The 18053-nt window shown below is 42.3% G+C and overlaps 1 protein-coding gene across 1 annotated transcript in view; it reads left to right on the forward strand.

Moving 5' to 3' along the window:
• Window positions 1–17492, forward strand: part of LOC107717720 (retinoic acid receptor beta-like) — a 110559-nt gene extending 93067 nt beyond the window's left edge. Inside the window, exons 6-8 of the mRNA XM_016524557.1 lie at window positions 7418–7622; window positions 10432–10590; window positions 17166–17492. Of these exons, the coding sequence (XP_016380043.1) occupies window positions 7418–7622; window positions 10432–10590; window positions 17166–17380 (579 nt within the window). The 3' untranslated portion in view covers window positions 17381–17492. The remainder of the gene's footprint in view (window positions 1–7417; window positions 7623–10431; window positions 10591–17165) is intronic.
• The last annotated feature ends 561 nt before the right edge of the window (window positions 17493–18053 follow it).

The raw sequence follows: 18053 nt of genomic DNA on the forward strand, positions 1-18053 counted from the left end.
GCACTTCTGTTGTGTGATCTTTGATGTTCACTCACTTAGCACACGCATCATTTAGATTAAAACTAAATAAGACCATTTATAGGGGCATTCACTATAAACATCATTTATTTTCAACCGTAGGCATACACGACTTTCTGGTGAAAGTGAAACTAGCAGACTGTGTGAAATGCGCTAGGCTGTACTACTTGTCCCTCTCATTCTGCACTAGTACAAATACGTGCACGCGTTGCACGTGTTTTGCTTGCTTGAGTGTTTCTGCATTAGCCTATATGAGTGGCTTTGGAATATAAATCGCAGCACGTTTCAGATGAAAAAAAACACGAATTCTATTTCTGACAACTTCAACTTCAACTTTATTGTCACTCTTCCACATATACAGTATACAGAAGAACGAAATGTCGTTTCTGACGGACCAAGGTGCAAAGACACTTGACAAAACAAGTATACACACATGTTCATGACAACAGGGATCAGACATAAGAGCACATTAAATATAACGAGCAATAAACATGACGAGCACAATAAATATAACAAGGCAGAAGTGTTAAATTAGGTAGAAATGTGAAAATTGTAGGAATGTAAGAAATGTTAGAGTTTAAAGAATAAAGTGCTTCTGCACAATTTAGGTGGCTCATAGCAGATATTATGTTAAATATGTACATTTGCACAGAGTGTCTTTAGTGCACATTGGGTGCGTTGAGTGCGGATGTATGTAAACTGACCATTGTGCAGTTGTGCAAGAGTGTCTATAGTGCACAGCTAAGTGAAAGTGCAGATGTATGCGAATGTAAATTGGAGTATTTTTTTTTCTGTAGACATGGGGTAGGAAGGCAGTTTATGATGGGAGTAGGATGCTGGGTGGTATCAGCTTATTCAGGATTCTGATAGCCTGGGGGAAAAAGCTGTTGCAGAACCTTGCCGTGCGGGTCCTGATGCTGCGTAGTCTTCTGCCTGATGGCAGAGGGTCAAACAGATGGTGGGAGGGGTGAGATGAATCTTTCACAATGGCAGAGGCTCTGCGTACACAGCGTACCTGATAGATGTCCTGGATCGAGGGGCGGGAGACCCCTATGATCCTCTCAGCTGTCCTCACTATGCGCTGGAGGGTCTTGCGTTCTGCTGTTTTGCAGTTTCCGAACCACACAGTGATGCAGCTGGCCAGGACGCTCTCCACAGTTCCTCTGTAGAAGGTGGTGAGGATGGGTGGTGGGATGCTCGCTCTCTTCAGCTTCCGCAGGAAGTGAAGACGTTGTTGTGCCTTCTTCACAGTGGAGTTGGTGTTGATGGACCAGATGAGGTCGTCAGAGATGTGCACACCAAGAAACTTGGTGCTCCTGACTCTCTCTACAGCAGAGCCACTGATGAGCAGGGGAAGATGATCAGTTGAACTTCTCCGGAAATCCACAACGATCTCTTTCGTCTTGTCCACATTGAGAGACAGATTGTTGCTGTAGCACCAGCTCATTACAGTAAAGCGCGTGATTACAGTACTAAGCCGCTGCAATGGAGGAGGTCTAATGCTATTAAATAAAGAAGATGTACCATAGAGCAAAAAAATGAACCTGTGAAAGTAACAAAAACTTGTAAAATACATTTTAATGGGCATAATTAAGTGTGAAAATAACCGAAGGATATACAGTCAAACCAAAAATTATTCAGAGACCAGATATATGCTGTCATTAAGGCTAAGGGTCACCCGACAAAGTATTTATAGTTGTGTAAATATTGACAGCTGTCTGAATAATTTTTGGTTAATTGTAATCCATTACATACCTTTTTATCAAAGTTATGTAACATTATCAAGCTGAATTTGTTCTGACACAGTTTAACTCTGAGTTCTTGTCATATTTTATTACCATTTTCTAAACTATAGCGAATAAACTGTGATAATGTGAGAAATGTTGAAGATGTCTGAATAAATTTTGGTTTGACTGTATCTATTTGATAAATGAAGTTAAACAACTAACATTATACATACTCTTTTGGTTTCTGTACCCAATATTTTAAAAATGTACAAATGCAATAAAAATATCGGTATCGGCAAGTACCAAAAATAAAAGTATCGGTATCGGGCGAGTACTGGAAAAAGTGGTATCGGTGCATCCCTAAAAAAAAGAACGTGTAACATGATTCAAGTTAAAGATCTAGTCTAATTTAAGCTGTCACTCAGCAGGGGCTTGCTAGTTTGAATGCTTAAATATATACTGGTAAACTTTTCTTTAATTACTTCCTGTAAAATGAAAATGTAAATATTTGTTTGAGATTTTTTCTTGAATGGGTGAATTTTATGAATGCAGTAAACACCTGCAATTGAATGTTTGGAATTTTTTCCAGTCATATATGAGCTTCAAAAAATTATTTATACTTTTGTAAAGGTGGCAAACTGAACATGAAAAGAACTATTGTATCATTTGTCATCTAACGCAGGGTTTCTAATCTACTAGATCTTTTCTGTCTCTAGTACAAATTACTAATTAGAACTGTACATTTGCAATGCTTGAGACAACAGTGACCTCTATCGTCAAATCTTGTTAATATCTCCAGGCTTACCTAAATGGCCATAAGAGGCTGATGTCATTGATTACCTGTCCAATCAAAGACCTCTTTTTGCAGAATCGATTTACATAGCGTTGCTGTATGTGCCTGTTCTTGTGTGACTCAAAATTATGCTAAAAAATGCATCCTTTTTTGAAAGAAAGCATGCAGTCAGAAACTGCTTCTATACTTCAAAGACAGCAACATACTACAAGTAAAACTCTATAGGCTATATTAAGAATAGTTTTACTGTTACACCTTGGAATCGCAATCCTTTTTCAATAGATGATAGTGATGCAGATGTTGTACTTCCTATTTATTCATTTCTTTTGCTGTTTAGCACCTCATATCTTTGCAAAACAATCAGGATTTCCTTCAGTTACTGCAATGAAAACAAAAGGCAGGAATAGACTGATCTGCTTAAATAAACGATTAATTGACATGTAGGCAATGGATGACTCCTATTGAAAATAGTGGGTTGACTGATCTAATGAATATTTAACAAGTAAGAGGATAAACCGTTCTTGTGAAGAGTTTGTTGTCACTGGTTGTCTTGTAAGATTAGTTTAAATGAATTAGTGATGTCAGTCTGTTTGTTTTTCTATTAGGCTAATTCATAAATGAATGGAACAGTTTGAGCTCAAATCATAGGTTTGTTGATGCAGTGTTTCAGTTGGTCAGTCACTGACGTCTATATTCACATCTGCTCATGTTTAGTCCTGTAATAACATGATGTGCAGTAGTATTTCAGCTCTTGTTTTCTCAGTTAACTGCCATGGTTACACTATGCTTTGTATTTAGTGTGTAGAGTTCCAGACATTTCTTTGTTTGTTGTTTGTGTGAAAGCCGAGTTGTCTTTCCTGCAGTAATGAGACAGAACGAGAGCGGTCGACACTCGGCGAGCAGGAGATGATAGAGACAACGAGAGAGAGAGAAAATAGATAGACCAACAACCGAGTGATAGACCTTCATCTAACACACACAATTAGTCCCCACATGTGTCACAGAAAACAGGAGTTTCTTGATTCTTTGAAATAGTTTGATGTACAAGGAAAACATACTGTTCACATAAACACTGTAGTTTTGCCATTCTTGTCTCTCGTATCATTCACGCTATCTTTATCTCACATAATACATTACAACGCATATATAACTACATACTCAAAATAATTCCAACTAAATATTGGAATATTTCAACATAAAATGAAACAGACTGAACAAATATCTGTATATATTGTTTTATAAATATGTTTGGTGCATAAAACCTTGACTGACATTATAGGTGAACATCAGTGAAAAACAAACTTATACAGTATGACCACTTTAAAGACAGTGAAGTCTTATACTTTGTCTGTCTGTCTGTCTTTCTGTCTGTCTTTCTGTCTGTCTGTCTCTCTGTCTGTGTTTCTGTCGGTCTGTCTGTCTGTCTGTCTTTGTCTGTCTGTCTTTCTGTCTGTCTGTCTGTCTGTCTGTCTTTCTGTCTGTCTGTCTGTCTGTCTGTGTTTCTGTCTGTCTGTCTGTCTGTCTGTGTTTCTGTCTGTCTGTCTGTCTGTTTGTCTTTCTGTCTGTCTTTGTCTGTCTTTCTGTCTGTCTGTCTGTGTTTCTGTCGGTCTGTCTTTCTGTCTGTCGGTCTGTCTTTCTGTCTTTCTGTCTTTCTGTCTGTCTGTCGGTCTGTCTGTCTGTCTGTCTGTCTCAAACACACACACTGTTTCCAGCTCCAAAGGTCAGAGTGTGTGTCCTGTGATAGCAACTCACTGCTGTGTTATATAGAGCTTGTATTGAGGAGGAGGATCAAACGCGCCTCTGTGTGTGTGTGTGTGTGTGTGTGTGTGTAGTGTATAGAGAGAGTAGCCTGCTGTCAGCAGCAGTCATGTTTTATTCTGTTTCATCTTCTTGACATTGCCTCCAATCACTGTCAGCAAGCCACAGTTTGTGTTGTAGAACCACACACACATACCATATACACTCTTATTATACATATACACACACGCAGAAGTAAATTTTATTGCTCAGGTGTTGTTGTTTCACAGCCGAGGTGATTTAATGTAGTTCTCAGTTATGTTTCTTGTAACTATCAACTTTATGTTCTCGTACAATTCCTGAAAAAAAAGGTCAATTGTTTGAGTTCATATTGAGATCTCTGACTTTTACAGACTTTTGACATTGTTGAGACTCTGTGAGGTTGTCATGACTTGTAAGCGCTGCCCTACAGTACATCTGTTTTTGCCACGCTAAACTTAGCAATAAACACACTGATAATGATGCACCATAAAAATATTTAATCAACACAAAGTAATTTTTATGAAGCAAATCAAGAAGTGAATTACTCACCCACAGACATCTGTTGGGCATTATTGTAGTTAAATGCACAATGTCAGATGCACAAACACTATAAATTTAGTAAATCTCACTGAAAATGGATGCTTAAGCATTCTATGCTCTAAAAAGTATGTAAATTAAATAAAATTTGAATGTAAATGGTCCTCCTCCAGTCATAAATGTAGGTCCGAAGCACTGCATCAGCATGTTCATCTAACTTTTTTTTTTATTCATTAGGTCCAGATTTCTTAAAAATTGAGAAAATCCATTAATGCCACACAACAAGCAAGCAGTATACCATTGGCTATTCGCCACAAAATCGCAGATTCCTGTGCAAATGCTTTCCATTTGAATATTGTTTGGAGCACAACATTTGGGCAAGATGTGGAATGATATTTGTTTAAATAAAATACAGAAAATAAAATGAGACTTTTATCTAATGAATTGATTCACTGAAGAAATAATCAACAAATTATGCCTTAAACAGGTTGCATCCAAAAGTGGAAGTACTACAGATTTACTAGATTTCCAGCAGCACCAAACTGCATCGCCAAGAGCGTGTTACAGTTTTTACAGTCGTTAGGAGACATTTCTCAATACTTTTTTCAAAACTCTTCACACAGTTCTCCTAACCATCTTTCAACTTGGCACAACAGTTACAGGTTTTTTTTTTTCAACTGCTTACATTTTCAAAACTGTGCCTCTTTTTTTCAAAACTTTACACACAAATTCAAGAATTGCACACACAAAATGCAAAATGCCTCACATCTCTTGCAAAATGAAGCACTGCATTCAAAAAATATCACAAACACATCTCAAAAGCAAACATTTGCAAACACCTTTGCCATCATTTTAATTCCTGTTAGATTTGTGTGTGTTACATAGAGAATTGTGTGTTGTGTTTTGCAAAAAGTGTTTTATGAAATTGAAAACTGAGTCAAAGGCTGAGAATTAGTGTATGTTTTTGCAGATCTGGTGTGTGCTTCTGCTGTTTGAGTGTCAGCTTTCAGAAATTGTGTGACAAGTAAAGATTTTGTGTGTATGCAGTTGAAAAAAAAACTGTTTCTGAAAAAACTGAAAACATTTCAGATTCAAAATGCGATAAAACTACACTAAAACTGCACTAAAATACATGTCTCAAATCAACTCATTCTTCCATTACACTAGCAAAGGCTTTCAACCAACAAACACACTCATAACACAACAACCTAAAAACACTAACAACAGGTAGTTTTATACAATGTTTTCTTTTGTAAAAATTTCATTACAAAACAAGAATGATACTCTCTACTGTTCATAATTCACTGCAGTATATGTTACATGGTCCAGCTTTACATTACAGTACAAAATGATTCCTAAGTTTTCCCCTTTTGGATAGATGATGATCAGTGTTGGGCAAGTTACTCTGAAAATGTAATCAAATTACTGATTACTGATTACTCCTTTTAAAAGTATTCACGTTACTGTTCTGATTACTTTATTTCAAAAGTAATTAGTCCTTAGTTACATTACTAGTTACGTAACTTTTTTCTCCATGAAATTTATGAAATCCCAGCATACACGCTCCCGATAAATATTTGTTATTAAAGCATCAACATTCACAGAACACTCTTATTTTTGTTTTAGATATTTTATGTTTAGATATTTCTATTTTGCGGGAGCAGGTTTCTAATCCACTAGCACTGGACTCGACAGTGCGTGAGCTACATTCTTTTTGCAATCTCTAGATTATAAAACACTGCATTCTGTCAGCAATGTAATGCGGCAGTAACGTATAGAGACCTCGGCTTGTAACTATACTCTAATTACTATTTTAAAAAATATAACGCATTAAATTACTCCGTTACTAAAAAATTAATCAAATTACAGTAACGCGTTACTAAGTAATGCGTTACTGCCCAACACTGATGATGATGAAGCAATATGTAAACATGTGCAAATTGGCTTGTATAGTACATAAAGTTTTGGTGGTGTTTGTGTCAAAGTGATAAAAGAGTTCATGTAATTTGACAGAGGTCGTCAATTAATGCATTTTGTGCCAAAGCAGTGACAAATGACTCACAGTTTAACCCACATAGACTGATGTTGTGCTCGCTGTGTGAAGAGTTTTGAAAAAGTGACACATTTCAAGTATTGAGAAATGTGTCCTGTGATTGTAAAAAACTGTAAAGTTTGTGCTGCTGCTTCAACCCAGCAGCAAAGACTTCAAGATGTCCAACATCATTTACCTATGGTGTGACATATGAAAGACAAAGAATCATTTAGCATGATGTGATGAGATGTATATCATTCAGCATAAAAAAATCCAACATTTTTGTTTCAATTCGTCCAGCCATTGATCTCATTTTTTATATTTACTCCCAGTGGCCATTGCTTTTCATCACAAACATTTCCATCTCTTATACTCATGTCTATATATACACTTTCAGCTTTCAGTGTTTCAGAAGGGTGATGCTCATCTTGGGTCAGTTTTCTCCAAATTATTTGTCGTACAGAGAAGTGAAGCTGATCTATAATAGGCAGTCTGGTCTATTGTTACAGTGATTTGATGCTTACTCTCTAGATACTGCGTATCTGCACACGTTACACCCCCGACCAGGACACAATGACGTTCTCTGACGGTCTCACGCTGAACCGCACACAGATGCACAACGCTGGCTTCGGCCCGCTGACAGACCTGGTGTTCACCTTCGCCAACCAGCTCCTGCCCATCGAGATGGACGACACAGAGACGGGACTGCTGTCTGCCATCTGCCTCATCTCCGGAGGTGGGTCGCTCCTGCACACACACCACAACAGATAGGCCTGTCGCAATAATCAATATATCGACTTATCACACAATATATGTACATCACCTCAATCATTTTTTTTTATTTAATTTTTTATTTTTTTATTTTGCAAACAGATATACTACTTACAGGTGACAAATCAAATACAAAATAACCAAGGTCAACAAAACATACATGACAGTCAGTATGACAGTATGACAAACTCACATCTGTGTGTGCGTGCGTGCGTGTGTGTGTGTGTGTGTGTGTGTGTGCGCGTTTTTGTGACAAATGAGGACATAAATTTGTATAATGACAGGGGTATGACATAGGTATTACAAGGAGAAGGTGACTTTTCAGGACATTACCCCATGTCCCCACTTTTCAAAACGCTTATAAATCACACACAATGGAGTGTATTGAAAATCTGAAATAGCACAAAGTTTCCTGTAAGGGGTAGGTTTAGGGGTAGGGTTGGTGTAGGGCAATAGAATATACGGTCTGTACAGTAGAAAAACCATTACGCCTATGGAGAGTCCCCACTTTTCAAAAAAATAAACCTCTGTGTGTGTGTGTGTGTGTGTGTGTGTGTGTACCTACTTAACCATATTTTGGGGACAAATTTGTACCCAAAAATGAGCAAAACCTGACAAAATCGCCAAAAACCTCCCTTTTGTAAAAACATTTGTAAAAACTGTATAAAAATAAAGTTTTTTAAAACAGCTTGTAAACAAAATGTCACATAGCATTTCATTTACCTCAGGCTAGTCATCAGTGTCCACAGCTCATTAGTTCGCTAGATAAATGAAGTCTTAGCATTTCGCAGAATATTAGACTATATACTTGTTATATTTTACTTAATTATTGAATGTATGTTTAAATAAATATTTTACGAAACAAGTTATGACAGCCACTGTGTAAATGAATATATTTTTAACAACAAATAAAAACGGTATAATTTAGAAGTTGTGTGCAATTTACATGTTTGCATGTTTGGGCTCTGTTTTTAATTGTAACCTTACATTGAAAGGGACTTTGATTGAAACCATACCGAACCGTGACGTCAAAACCGAGGTATGTCCCAAACCATCATGTTTGTGTACCGTTACACCCCTAGCGGAAGTGATAACACTGCCCTCCTGTGGTCGTGGGAGTTTCTTCATCATTCAGAGGGTTCATATTCTGTTCAACAGCACTCTGAGGGATGGGCTGTTTGTGATATCTTATTACATTTACATTTACATTTAGTCATTTAGCAGACGCTTTTATCCAAAGCAACTTACAAATGAGGACAATAAAAGCCATCAAAACTAACAAAAGAGCAACAATATATAAGTGCAAATGACAAGTCTCGGTTAGCCTAATGCAGTACACGTAGCAAGGTGTATGTATATACAGCGGTGTGAAAAAGTGTTGGCCCCCTTCCTGATTTCTTATTTTTTTGCATGTTTGTCACACTTTAATGTTTCAGATCATCAAACAAATTTAAATATTAGTCAAAGATAACGAGAGCATTGCAATAGTCCAGCCTGGACAGAACAAGAGCTTGAACAATGAGTTGTGTTGCATGTTCTGAAAGAAAGGGCCTGATCTTCCTAATGTTGTATAAAGCAAATCTGCTGGACTGGGCAGTTTTAGCAATGTGATCTGAGAAATTAAGCTGATCATCAATCACAAATCCAAGGTTTCTGGCTGTTTTTGAAGGAGTTATGGTTGATGAACCTAACTGGATGGTGAAATTTTGATAAAGTGATGGGTTTGTTGAAACCACAAGCAGTTCTGTCTTAGCCAGGTTGAGTTGAAGGTGATGGTCCGTCATCCAACAAGAAATGTCTGTTAGACATGCTGAGATGCGAGCAGCTATCGTCGGATCATCAGGATGGAATGAGAGGTAGAGTTGAGTGTCATCAGCATAGCAGTGATATGAAAAGCCATGTTTCTGAATGACAGAACCTAGTGATGCCATGTAGACAGAGAAGAGAAGTGGTCCAAGTACTGAGCCCTGAGGCACCCCAGTAGCTAGATGTTGCGACTTGGACACCTCACCTCTCCAAGATACCTTGAAGGACCTATCTGAGAGGTAAGACTCAAACCACTGGCGTGCGGTTCCTGAGATGCCATTTTCCAATAGGGTTGACAGGAGAATCTGGTGGTTCACCGTATCAAAAGCAGCAGACAGATCCAGCAAAATAAGTATAGAAGATTTGGAAGCCGCTCTTGCCAGTCTTAGGGCTTCAACAACTGAAAGCAAGGCAGTCTCGGTCGAATGTCCACTTCTGAAGCCAGATTGGTTGCTGTCCAGGAGGTTGTTCTGTGTGAGAAAGGCTGAGACTTGGTTGAACACAACTCGTTCAAGTGTTTTTGTAATGAAAGGTAGATAGGGAAACCGGTCTGTAGTTCTCTAAAGAGTTGGGTTAAGAGTGGGTTTCTTAAGAAGTGGGGTTATACGAGCCTGTTTAAATGTTGAGGGAAAAACACCAGTGTGAAGGGATGTGTTAACGATGTGAGTGAGTGCAGGTACAATGGCAGGAGAAATGGCTTGAAGGAGATGAGATGGAATAGGATCAAGCGGACAAGTAGTAGGATGATTGGAAAGGATGAGTTTAGAGATTTCTGCCTCAGAGAGTGGAGAGAAGGATGAAAATGAGTGTATGTTTGCTGGTAAGATGTGTTTGACAGTTTGTGGTGTGGCAAATTGTGCACTGAGGTTTGTAATTTTATTAATGAAGAATGTTAAATCTATTAATGTTAATGTTAAATGTTAAAATTATTAATTTATAATGTCTCTGATCATATGCTATCTCTGTAGATCGCCAGGATTTGGAAGAGCCTTCAAAAGTGGACCAGCTCCAGGAACCCCTGCTAGAGGCTCTGAAAATCTACGTGCGAAAGCGCAGACCCAGCAAGCCACACATGTTCCCCAAGACCCTGATGAAGATCACAGACCTGCGCAGCATCAGTGCTAAAGGTCAGCATGAACGCTGGTTCTTCATTAGGTCAACACTGAGGCATAGCAGGTGTAGTAACTTCAGGATCTTCAGTGACCGCTGAACTTTCAAAGTACTATAACTGGCATAGACCAGCATCCCTCGAATCCTAAGATGTGTTTTATAAAATACGGGTGAATGGCTGATTAAAATTGGGCTGATTCTTAATCCCTGACCCCCAATCCTAAATATGTTTTGACAGTCTTGTAAGTAGTTGTTTCCAGTGTTGGGAAGTATCTAGTTACATGTAACTAAATTATGTAATTTAATTACAAAAAAAATGAAATTGTAATCAGTTACAGTTACTGAGAAAAAATGTGTAATTAAATTACAGTTACTTGTTAACAAAATGTTAATGATTACAAAGGGGGTTACTTCTGATTTATTTATTTTTTTCACACACACCCACATACAGATTTAATTGATTTATTTCATAAATTGCAGTGACTGCTTTAAAATATGAGACACCAGTGTTTCAGGAGTTTAGGACACATATTTCGATAACTGTTTTATTTCCTATTTGATAGGTTTATGTAAATGCTTTTATTTCTTTATTTTTTTTAGATTAACTGTTTTTTCCAAGCCATTGTTTTCTGTCGTAGCTATACAAAGATTTTATTTCAAAAACAGTAGTTATTAAAATATTTCTTGTTATGGTTATAAATCTGTATTAAACCTCAGAATGATCTCAAATTATAAAGAGGTGCTAAAGTCTGCTTTAAAATTAAATTATTATAATCTTAATTCAAGTGATGAAAGTCTGACAGTAATCAGTATTGAGTACTACTGCAATGTTACCCTGCCTGCTTTACCATGTTTCAAAATGATTAACAGTTGACAACATTAGAATTTTAGAAAAGGTAATCAGTTACATTACTTTAATAAAGTAATTGAAATATTTGCACTACTTATTACATTTTAAATAGGGTAACTTGTAATCTGTAACCTATTACATTTCCAAAATAACCTTCCCAACACTGGTTGTTTCTAACCCTAAAGCACTATATTATTTCAACCCTTTCACAGTTAGTTTGCAATTAATTTACATATACATTTTGGGGTGCCTTGCAATAATAAAATAATGGGTAATATTTTTTATAATTAAAAAATATATAATATTTTTTATAATTAAAAAATATTATCCAATAGCATTTATATTTCCAATTTTTTGCATTCAAAATATATCACAGTTGAAAATGCTGTTTTTCTTTGTGCTAAAATCTGTATTTTTTTTTTTTATGTGACAGTTATAATTTTATAATTCTTTTATAATTATAATTATTATTTTTTTCAAGCCAGTGTAAGTGTAAACATAATTACTTAATGATAAAGACTGAAGCTGTGTCTCATTTCAAAGTCTTCGCCTTCCAGAGTCAGCCACAGGATAGTTAATTTCAGAATAGTAGCCATTATAAAATTGATCATTATTCCTTCTGAAGCTCCTTCCTTATTCCTTAATGTCTTTCTTACTTTGGAATGTATTGTTCCCTTTCAGTCAGTCACGTTCGACGTTACGTCAGAACAGACTGACGAATGGGGTCTCGCCCCAGTACCTTGGTCTGCGGAATTTGCATCGCGAGCTCCGCCCCGCTGTGTGGGTATATAAGGAGCAGCGTGAGCAAGTCGCATTCAAGCTTTCGCTTCAGAGCTGAGCACATCTCTCTGCTTGTATCACTGGAGTGTTTTTCAGCAACGAGTCTTCAGTGGTGTTGGTGTGACAGCGCGATTCAGCGGTTCGTTGAAGAGCTTCCTGCTTCTTTTCTCCAGCTCCTGCATTCCCCTGAGCGCTTCAGCACCTCTGAAAGAACTTATTTTCTCTAAAAGAACTATACGGGTTGTGTTTGCATCTTTTTAAAGATGTCATACCACCCGTGCGTTTCTGGGTGCGGTCGATATATGGCTCCTCTTGACAGCCACGATCGCTGTCTCACGTGTCTGGGCTTTCAGCACGCTGAGGCTGCGTTCATGGATGGTTCATGTTCTCATTGTGGGAACATGACCATCTCGGCGTTAAGATCGAGACTCGATTACCTTAAACGGTATAGAGTCCCCTCTGCCACACCCCAATCTAGTTCCTCTTCCTGTGTGGCCAGGGTGATCTGAGGGTTACGGTGTGGGCTTCCCCAACGAGACAGACTCCTCAGGCCGCACCCCCCTCACAAACACTGCAGCCCATGGAGCTTCTGGTTGAGCTTGCTGGGCCCTCTCACCAGGGTCCCAGTGTCTCATTCGGGGCTCAGGAGGATGACCGAATGTCGATCGCCACATCACAAGGCGGGCTTGAGTCCTCGGGAGATGAGGATTCGGCTGCGTTGCCCGAGTCTGATCCCGAGCTGACGGCCATGCTTTCCCGGGCAGCTAAGAGCATCGGGCTCGAGTGGAATCCTCCACCCTGTCCCGAATGCTCAAGGCTGGACGATTGGTTCCTGGGGGCTGCACGCGCTGATCGCCAGCACCCCCCTCCAGTTCCTTTCTTCCCGGAGGTGCATCAGGAAGTTACCAGTTCGTGGAAGGCACCTTTAACTGCCCAAAACCGTTCTGGTGCTACCTCCACCTTCACTGCCCTCGATGGCAGGACGGCCAAAGGGTATGCTGGGATACCCCCAGTGGAGCGCTCGGTTGCGATGCAATTGTGTCCTCAGAGCGCCTCCACCTGGCATGGTGGTCCCAAGCTCCCGTCCAAAGCCTGTAAGTTCTCATCCACGCTTGTGGCCAAGGCTTACAGAGCTGCGGGTCAGGCCACTTCTGCCCTGCACGCCATGGCCACCCTCCAGGTCTATCAGGCCAAGGTGCTCAAAGAGCTGCACGAGGGCAGTGCTGGTCTACCAGGCCAAGGTGCTCAAAGAGCTGCACGAGGGCAGTGCTAACCTGGGAGTCTTGCATGAGGCGCGCACTGCTACCGACCTTGCCCTCCGGGTGACGAAGGTCACTGCGCGCTCCTTGGATCAGGTGATGTCCACTTTGGTGGTCCAGGAGCGCCACCTATGGCTGAACCTGGCAGACATGAGGGAGTCTGATCGGACTCAGCTCCTCAACTCCCCAGTCTCTCAGGCTGGCCATTTTGCGGTCGAGAGTTTTGCCCAGCAATTCTCTGCCGCCCAGAAGCAGTCTAAGGCCATAAAACATATTATAAACCTTCATTGAAAGAGCAGTTTCCTCTACCTCCGGGCCCCGAGAGGCCGTGGATGACAGTAGGCGACGTGATACCTCGCTGCTCTCGTTCCCCTCTTCCTTTGCCTGCGATTCAATTTGCCCAGCGTCCCCGGGCTACGATAGTGGGCAAGGATGCTCCTATCATGCGCACGGAGGTCGCGACCCTGCTGGCAAAGGGCGCGATAGAGCCAGTCCCTCCAGCCGACATGAAGTCCGACTTCTGCAGCCCCTACTTCATAGTACCCAAGAAAACAGGTGGGTTACGGCCAATCATAGACCGTTTCTTCGGTTTGCTTTCGAGGGGCAGGCATATCAGTACAAAGTTCCGAGAACGCATTGCCTTCTCACGCCCCCTTTGCCATGTCTCGGAATCAGATGAGTGCACGCACTCCGCCCTCGCTAAGGGACGCTACGCCTCTCATGTCAGGGCCGTCTGTTCCGCCTCGCTGCCCCACTGTGGGTACGCCTGTAGTTCCTCTAACCCCGCTGGTTCGGTTTTTGGGAGCCTGGCTACAGCTCTCCAGTCCGTCCCGCTGGCTCATCCAAATGGACCCTGCTGGCAAAGGGCGCGATAGAGCCAGTCCCTCCAGCCGACATGAAGTCCGACTTCTGCAGCCCCTACTTCATAGTACCCAAGAAAACAGGTGGGTTACGGCCAATCATAGACCGTTTCTTCGGTTTGCTTTCGAGGGGCAGGCATATCAGTACAAAGTTCTCCCATTCGGGTTGGCCCTGTCTCCCCGCGTCTTTACGAAGGTCGCGGAGGGAGCTCTGGCTCCTCTCAGGGAACAAGGTGTCCGTATCCTCAACTACCTCGACGACTGGCTGATTCTAGCTCACTCTCGAGTACAGTTGTGCGAGCACAGGGATCTGGTGCTCAGACACCTCGCCCGTCTGGGTCTTCGGGTCAACTGGGAAAAGAGCAAACTCTCCCCTGTGCAGAGGATCTCTTTTCTCGGTATGGAAATAGACTCGGTCGCCATGTTCGCGCAGCTTACAAGCGAGCACGCACAGTCACTGCTAAATTGCCTGAGTCAATTCGAAGGCAAGAGAGTGGTTCCACTGAAATTATTTCAGAGGCTCCTGGGGCATATGGCATCCGCAGCGGCGGTCATACCGCTCGGGTTGCTTCATATGAGACCACTTCAGTGCTGGCTTCACGGCCGAGTCCCGAGATGGGCATGGCAACAGGGCACGCTCCGAGTGACCATCACTCCGGCCTGCCGCCAAACCTCGTTTGTACGGGCTGGTGTTCCCCTAGAACCAGTGTCCAGGCATGTTGTTGTGTCAACAGATGCCTCTGCCACGGGCTGGGGTGCCATGTGCAACGGAAATGCTGCTTCAGTGGCATGTAATTTGCCTCGGGTTGCTAGCAGTATGGTTTGCTCTGCACCGCTTCAAGGCGCTGCTGAAGGACAAGCACGTTCTGGTCCATACAGACAACACTGCGACCGTAGCGTACATCAACGATCAGGGCGGTCTACGCTCCCGTCGCATGTCGTAACTCGCTCGCCATCTCCTCTTGTGGAGTCAGAAGCATCTGAGGTCGCTTTGTGCCGTTCACATGGCAGGCTCAATCGTGTAGCCGACAAGCTATCACGACAGCAGTCTCGCCCCGGGGAATGGAGACTCCGTCCCCAGTCGGTTCAGCTGATTTGGGAATGCTTTGGAGACACTCAGGTAGACCTGTTTGCCTCTCCAGACAATTCCCACTGCCAGTTGTTTTACTCCCTGACCGAGGGCACCCTTGGCACGGACACTCTGGCACACAGCTGGCCGCAGGGCCTGCGCAAGTATGCATTTCCCCCAGTGAGCCTTCTTGCACAGACGTTGTGCAAGATCAGGGAGGACGAGGAGCAGGTCCTCATGGTTGCGCCTTATTGGGCCGGCCGGACCTGGTTCTCCGAACTTGTACTCCTCGCGACAGCCCCTCCCTGGCCAATCCCTCTGAGGAAGGACCTTCTTTCTCAGAGACGGGGCACCCTCTGGCACCCGCGTCCCGATCTTTGGAACCTACATGTGTGGGTTCTGGACGGGTCACGGAAGGTTTAGGTACCTTGCCACCTCAGGTGGTAGCTACCATCACTTCGGCTAGGGCCTCGTCTACCAGACACACCTATGCTCTGAAGTGGAACCTCTTCATCACTTGGTATTCTTCACGTCGAGAAGACCCCTGGGAATGCCCGATCGGGTCAGTGCTTTCCTTTCTTCAAGAAGGGTTGGAACGAAGGCTGTCTCCTTCCACCCTGAAGGTCTATGTGGCTGCCATTGCAGCTCACCATGTTCCTGTTGACGGTAAGTTTCTTGGGATACATGACCGGATCATCAGGTTCCTGAGGGGGGCCATGAGGCTCAATCTGCCTCGCCCTCAACAAGTTCCCTCTTGGGAGCTCGCAGTTGTTTTATCCGCACTGCAGAGAGCTCCTTTCAAACCCTTGCTTTCAGTGGAGCTAAAATTCTTATTAAAAACTGCGCTCCTGACGGCTTTGGCTTCGGTTAAGAGGATCGGGGACTTGCAGGCATTTTCAGTTGACGAAGCGTGCCTGGAATTCGGACCGGCCAACTCTCATGTTATCTTGAGACCCCGGCCTGGATACGTGCCCAAAGTTCCCACCACTCCTTTTAGAGATCAGGTGGTGAACTTGCAAGCGCTGCCCCTGGAGGAGGCAGACCCAGCCCTGGCGCTGCTCTGTCTAGTACGTGCTCTCCGCACTTACGTAGACAGAACTCAGTGCTTCAGGACCTCAGACCAGCTCTTTGTCTGTTAAGGAGGCCAGTAGAGGGGAAAGGCTGTCTCCAAGCAGATGTTATCCCACTGGATAGTGGATGCTATTGTCTTGGCTTATCAGGCTCAAGACCTGCTATGCCCCCTAGGGAATATGCTACCCAGTGCATTCTGGAAGTGACCCCAGTCGTCAGTCTGTTCTGACGTAACGTCGAACGTGACCGACTGAAAGGGAACAATCTAGGTTACGTATGTAACCCTCGTTCCCTGAAGGAGGGAACAGAGATGTTACGTCCCTTTGCCACAATTGTTGTTCCGCTGAACGGCTGGGTCACACGGCTCGGCTCCTCAGTGAAGACTTGAATGTGACTTGCTCGCGCTGCTCTTTATATACCCACACAGCGGGACAGAGCTCGCGATGCAAATTCCGCAGACCAATGTACTCAGCGTACCATTGGCTCGTTCTGTTACCACTCGAAGGTGATTGGGCTCTTGGGCGAGACCCCATTCGTCAGTCTTTTCTGACGTAACGTCTCCATTCCCTCCTTCAGGGAATGAGGGTTACATACGTAACCTAGACTTTGATATTTAAATGAATGATATTTTTTTAAAAATGTAAAAAGCAAATGAGGTGCCTACAGCAAAACAGATGGAGCTCACAGTGAGTGTTTCCTGCAGGTGCAGAGCGAGTGATCTCTCTGAAGATGGAGATCCCAGGATCAATGCCTCCCCTCATCCAGGAGATGCTGGAGAATTCAGAGGGTCAGGACGGACAGAGCTCCTCAGAGCGGAGCGGCTCGGGCAAAAACAGCAGCAGCTCCACGGAGCCCAAAGCCTTGGCCCCCTCCCCGGAGCCCAACGGCGGGGCCACCTCCTCCAGTGAGGAGCCCTAGAGTCCAAGCGGCTCAAGAAACCTCAGACTGAGAGACTGAACCTCTCCAGTGAGCTGGATTTCTGCTTTAAGAACAGACGACGGCTGGTGTATAATCAAAACCGCTTGGGAGAATCACACACACCCTGCAGTTTGTATGTATGTGTGTCCCAGATGCCCACCTGTGACAGATTTGAAGCTCCTCAGGTCTCCTGTATGGATTTCTTCATGTGCATGATAAGCTGTTACTTTTTATTAATTGATTTCCACACTTTCTCTTTCATTCAAGCTGATGCATTCATTGTACATATCATTGTAGGTTTCTATGATGCATTTGTTGGTGCTTTTTACATTATCTAACATGCTCATTTATAAAGGAGCCGAAGTCCTTTAAAATACACTTATATAGAATGTTTTTGCATATAGACTGTATGGAACTCTAATATTTTACATTGGTTTGTATATTTAGAGCTGTTTCAATTCAGATTTTTTTTTTTTTTAATCAATCTCTATGTTCACTTCTCTATTTAGGCTGTGGTGATCAGTAATCTGATTTCAGGCCTTCATACGGAAGAAGGCTTTAGTAACTGACTTCAACCACTCTCTGTCATACTCACCCTCATGTTGCTCTAAAACTGTATGCTCAGTTGTCAAACTCCATATATACAGTATATATATATATATATATATATATA

The sequence above is a fragment of the Sinocyclocheilus rhinocerous genome, unplaced genomic scaffold (assembly GCF_001515625.1).
Source record: "Sinocyclocheilus rhinocerous isolate Xijiao unplaced genomic scaffold, SAMN03320098_v1.1 scaffold2318, whole genome shotgun sequence".
Lineage (NCBI taxonomy): Eukaryota > Metazoa > Chordata > Actinopteri > Cypriniformes > Cyprinidae > Sinocyclocheilus > Sinocyclocheilus rhinocerous.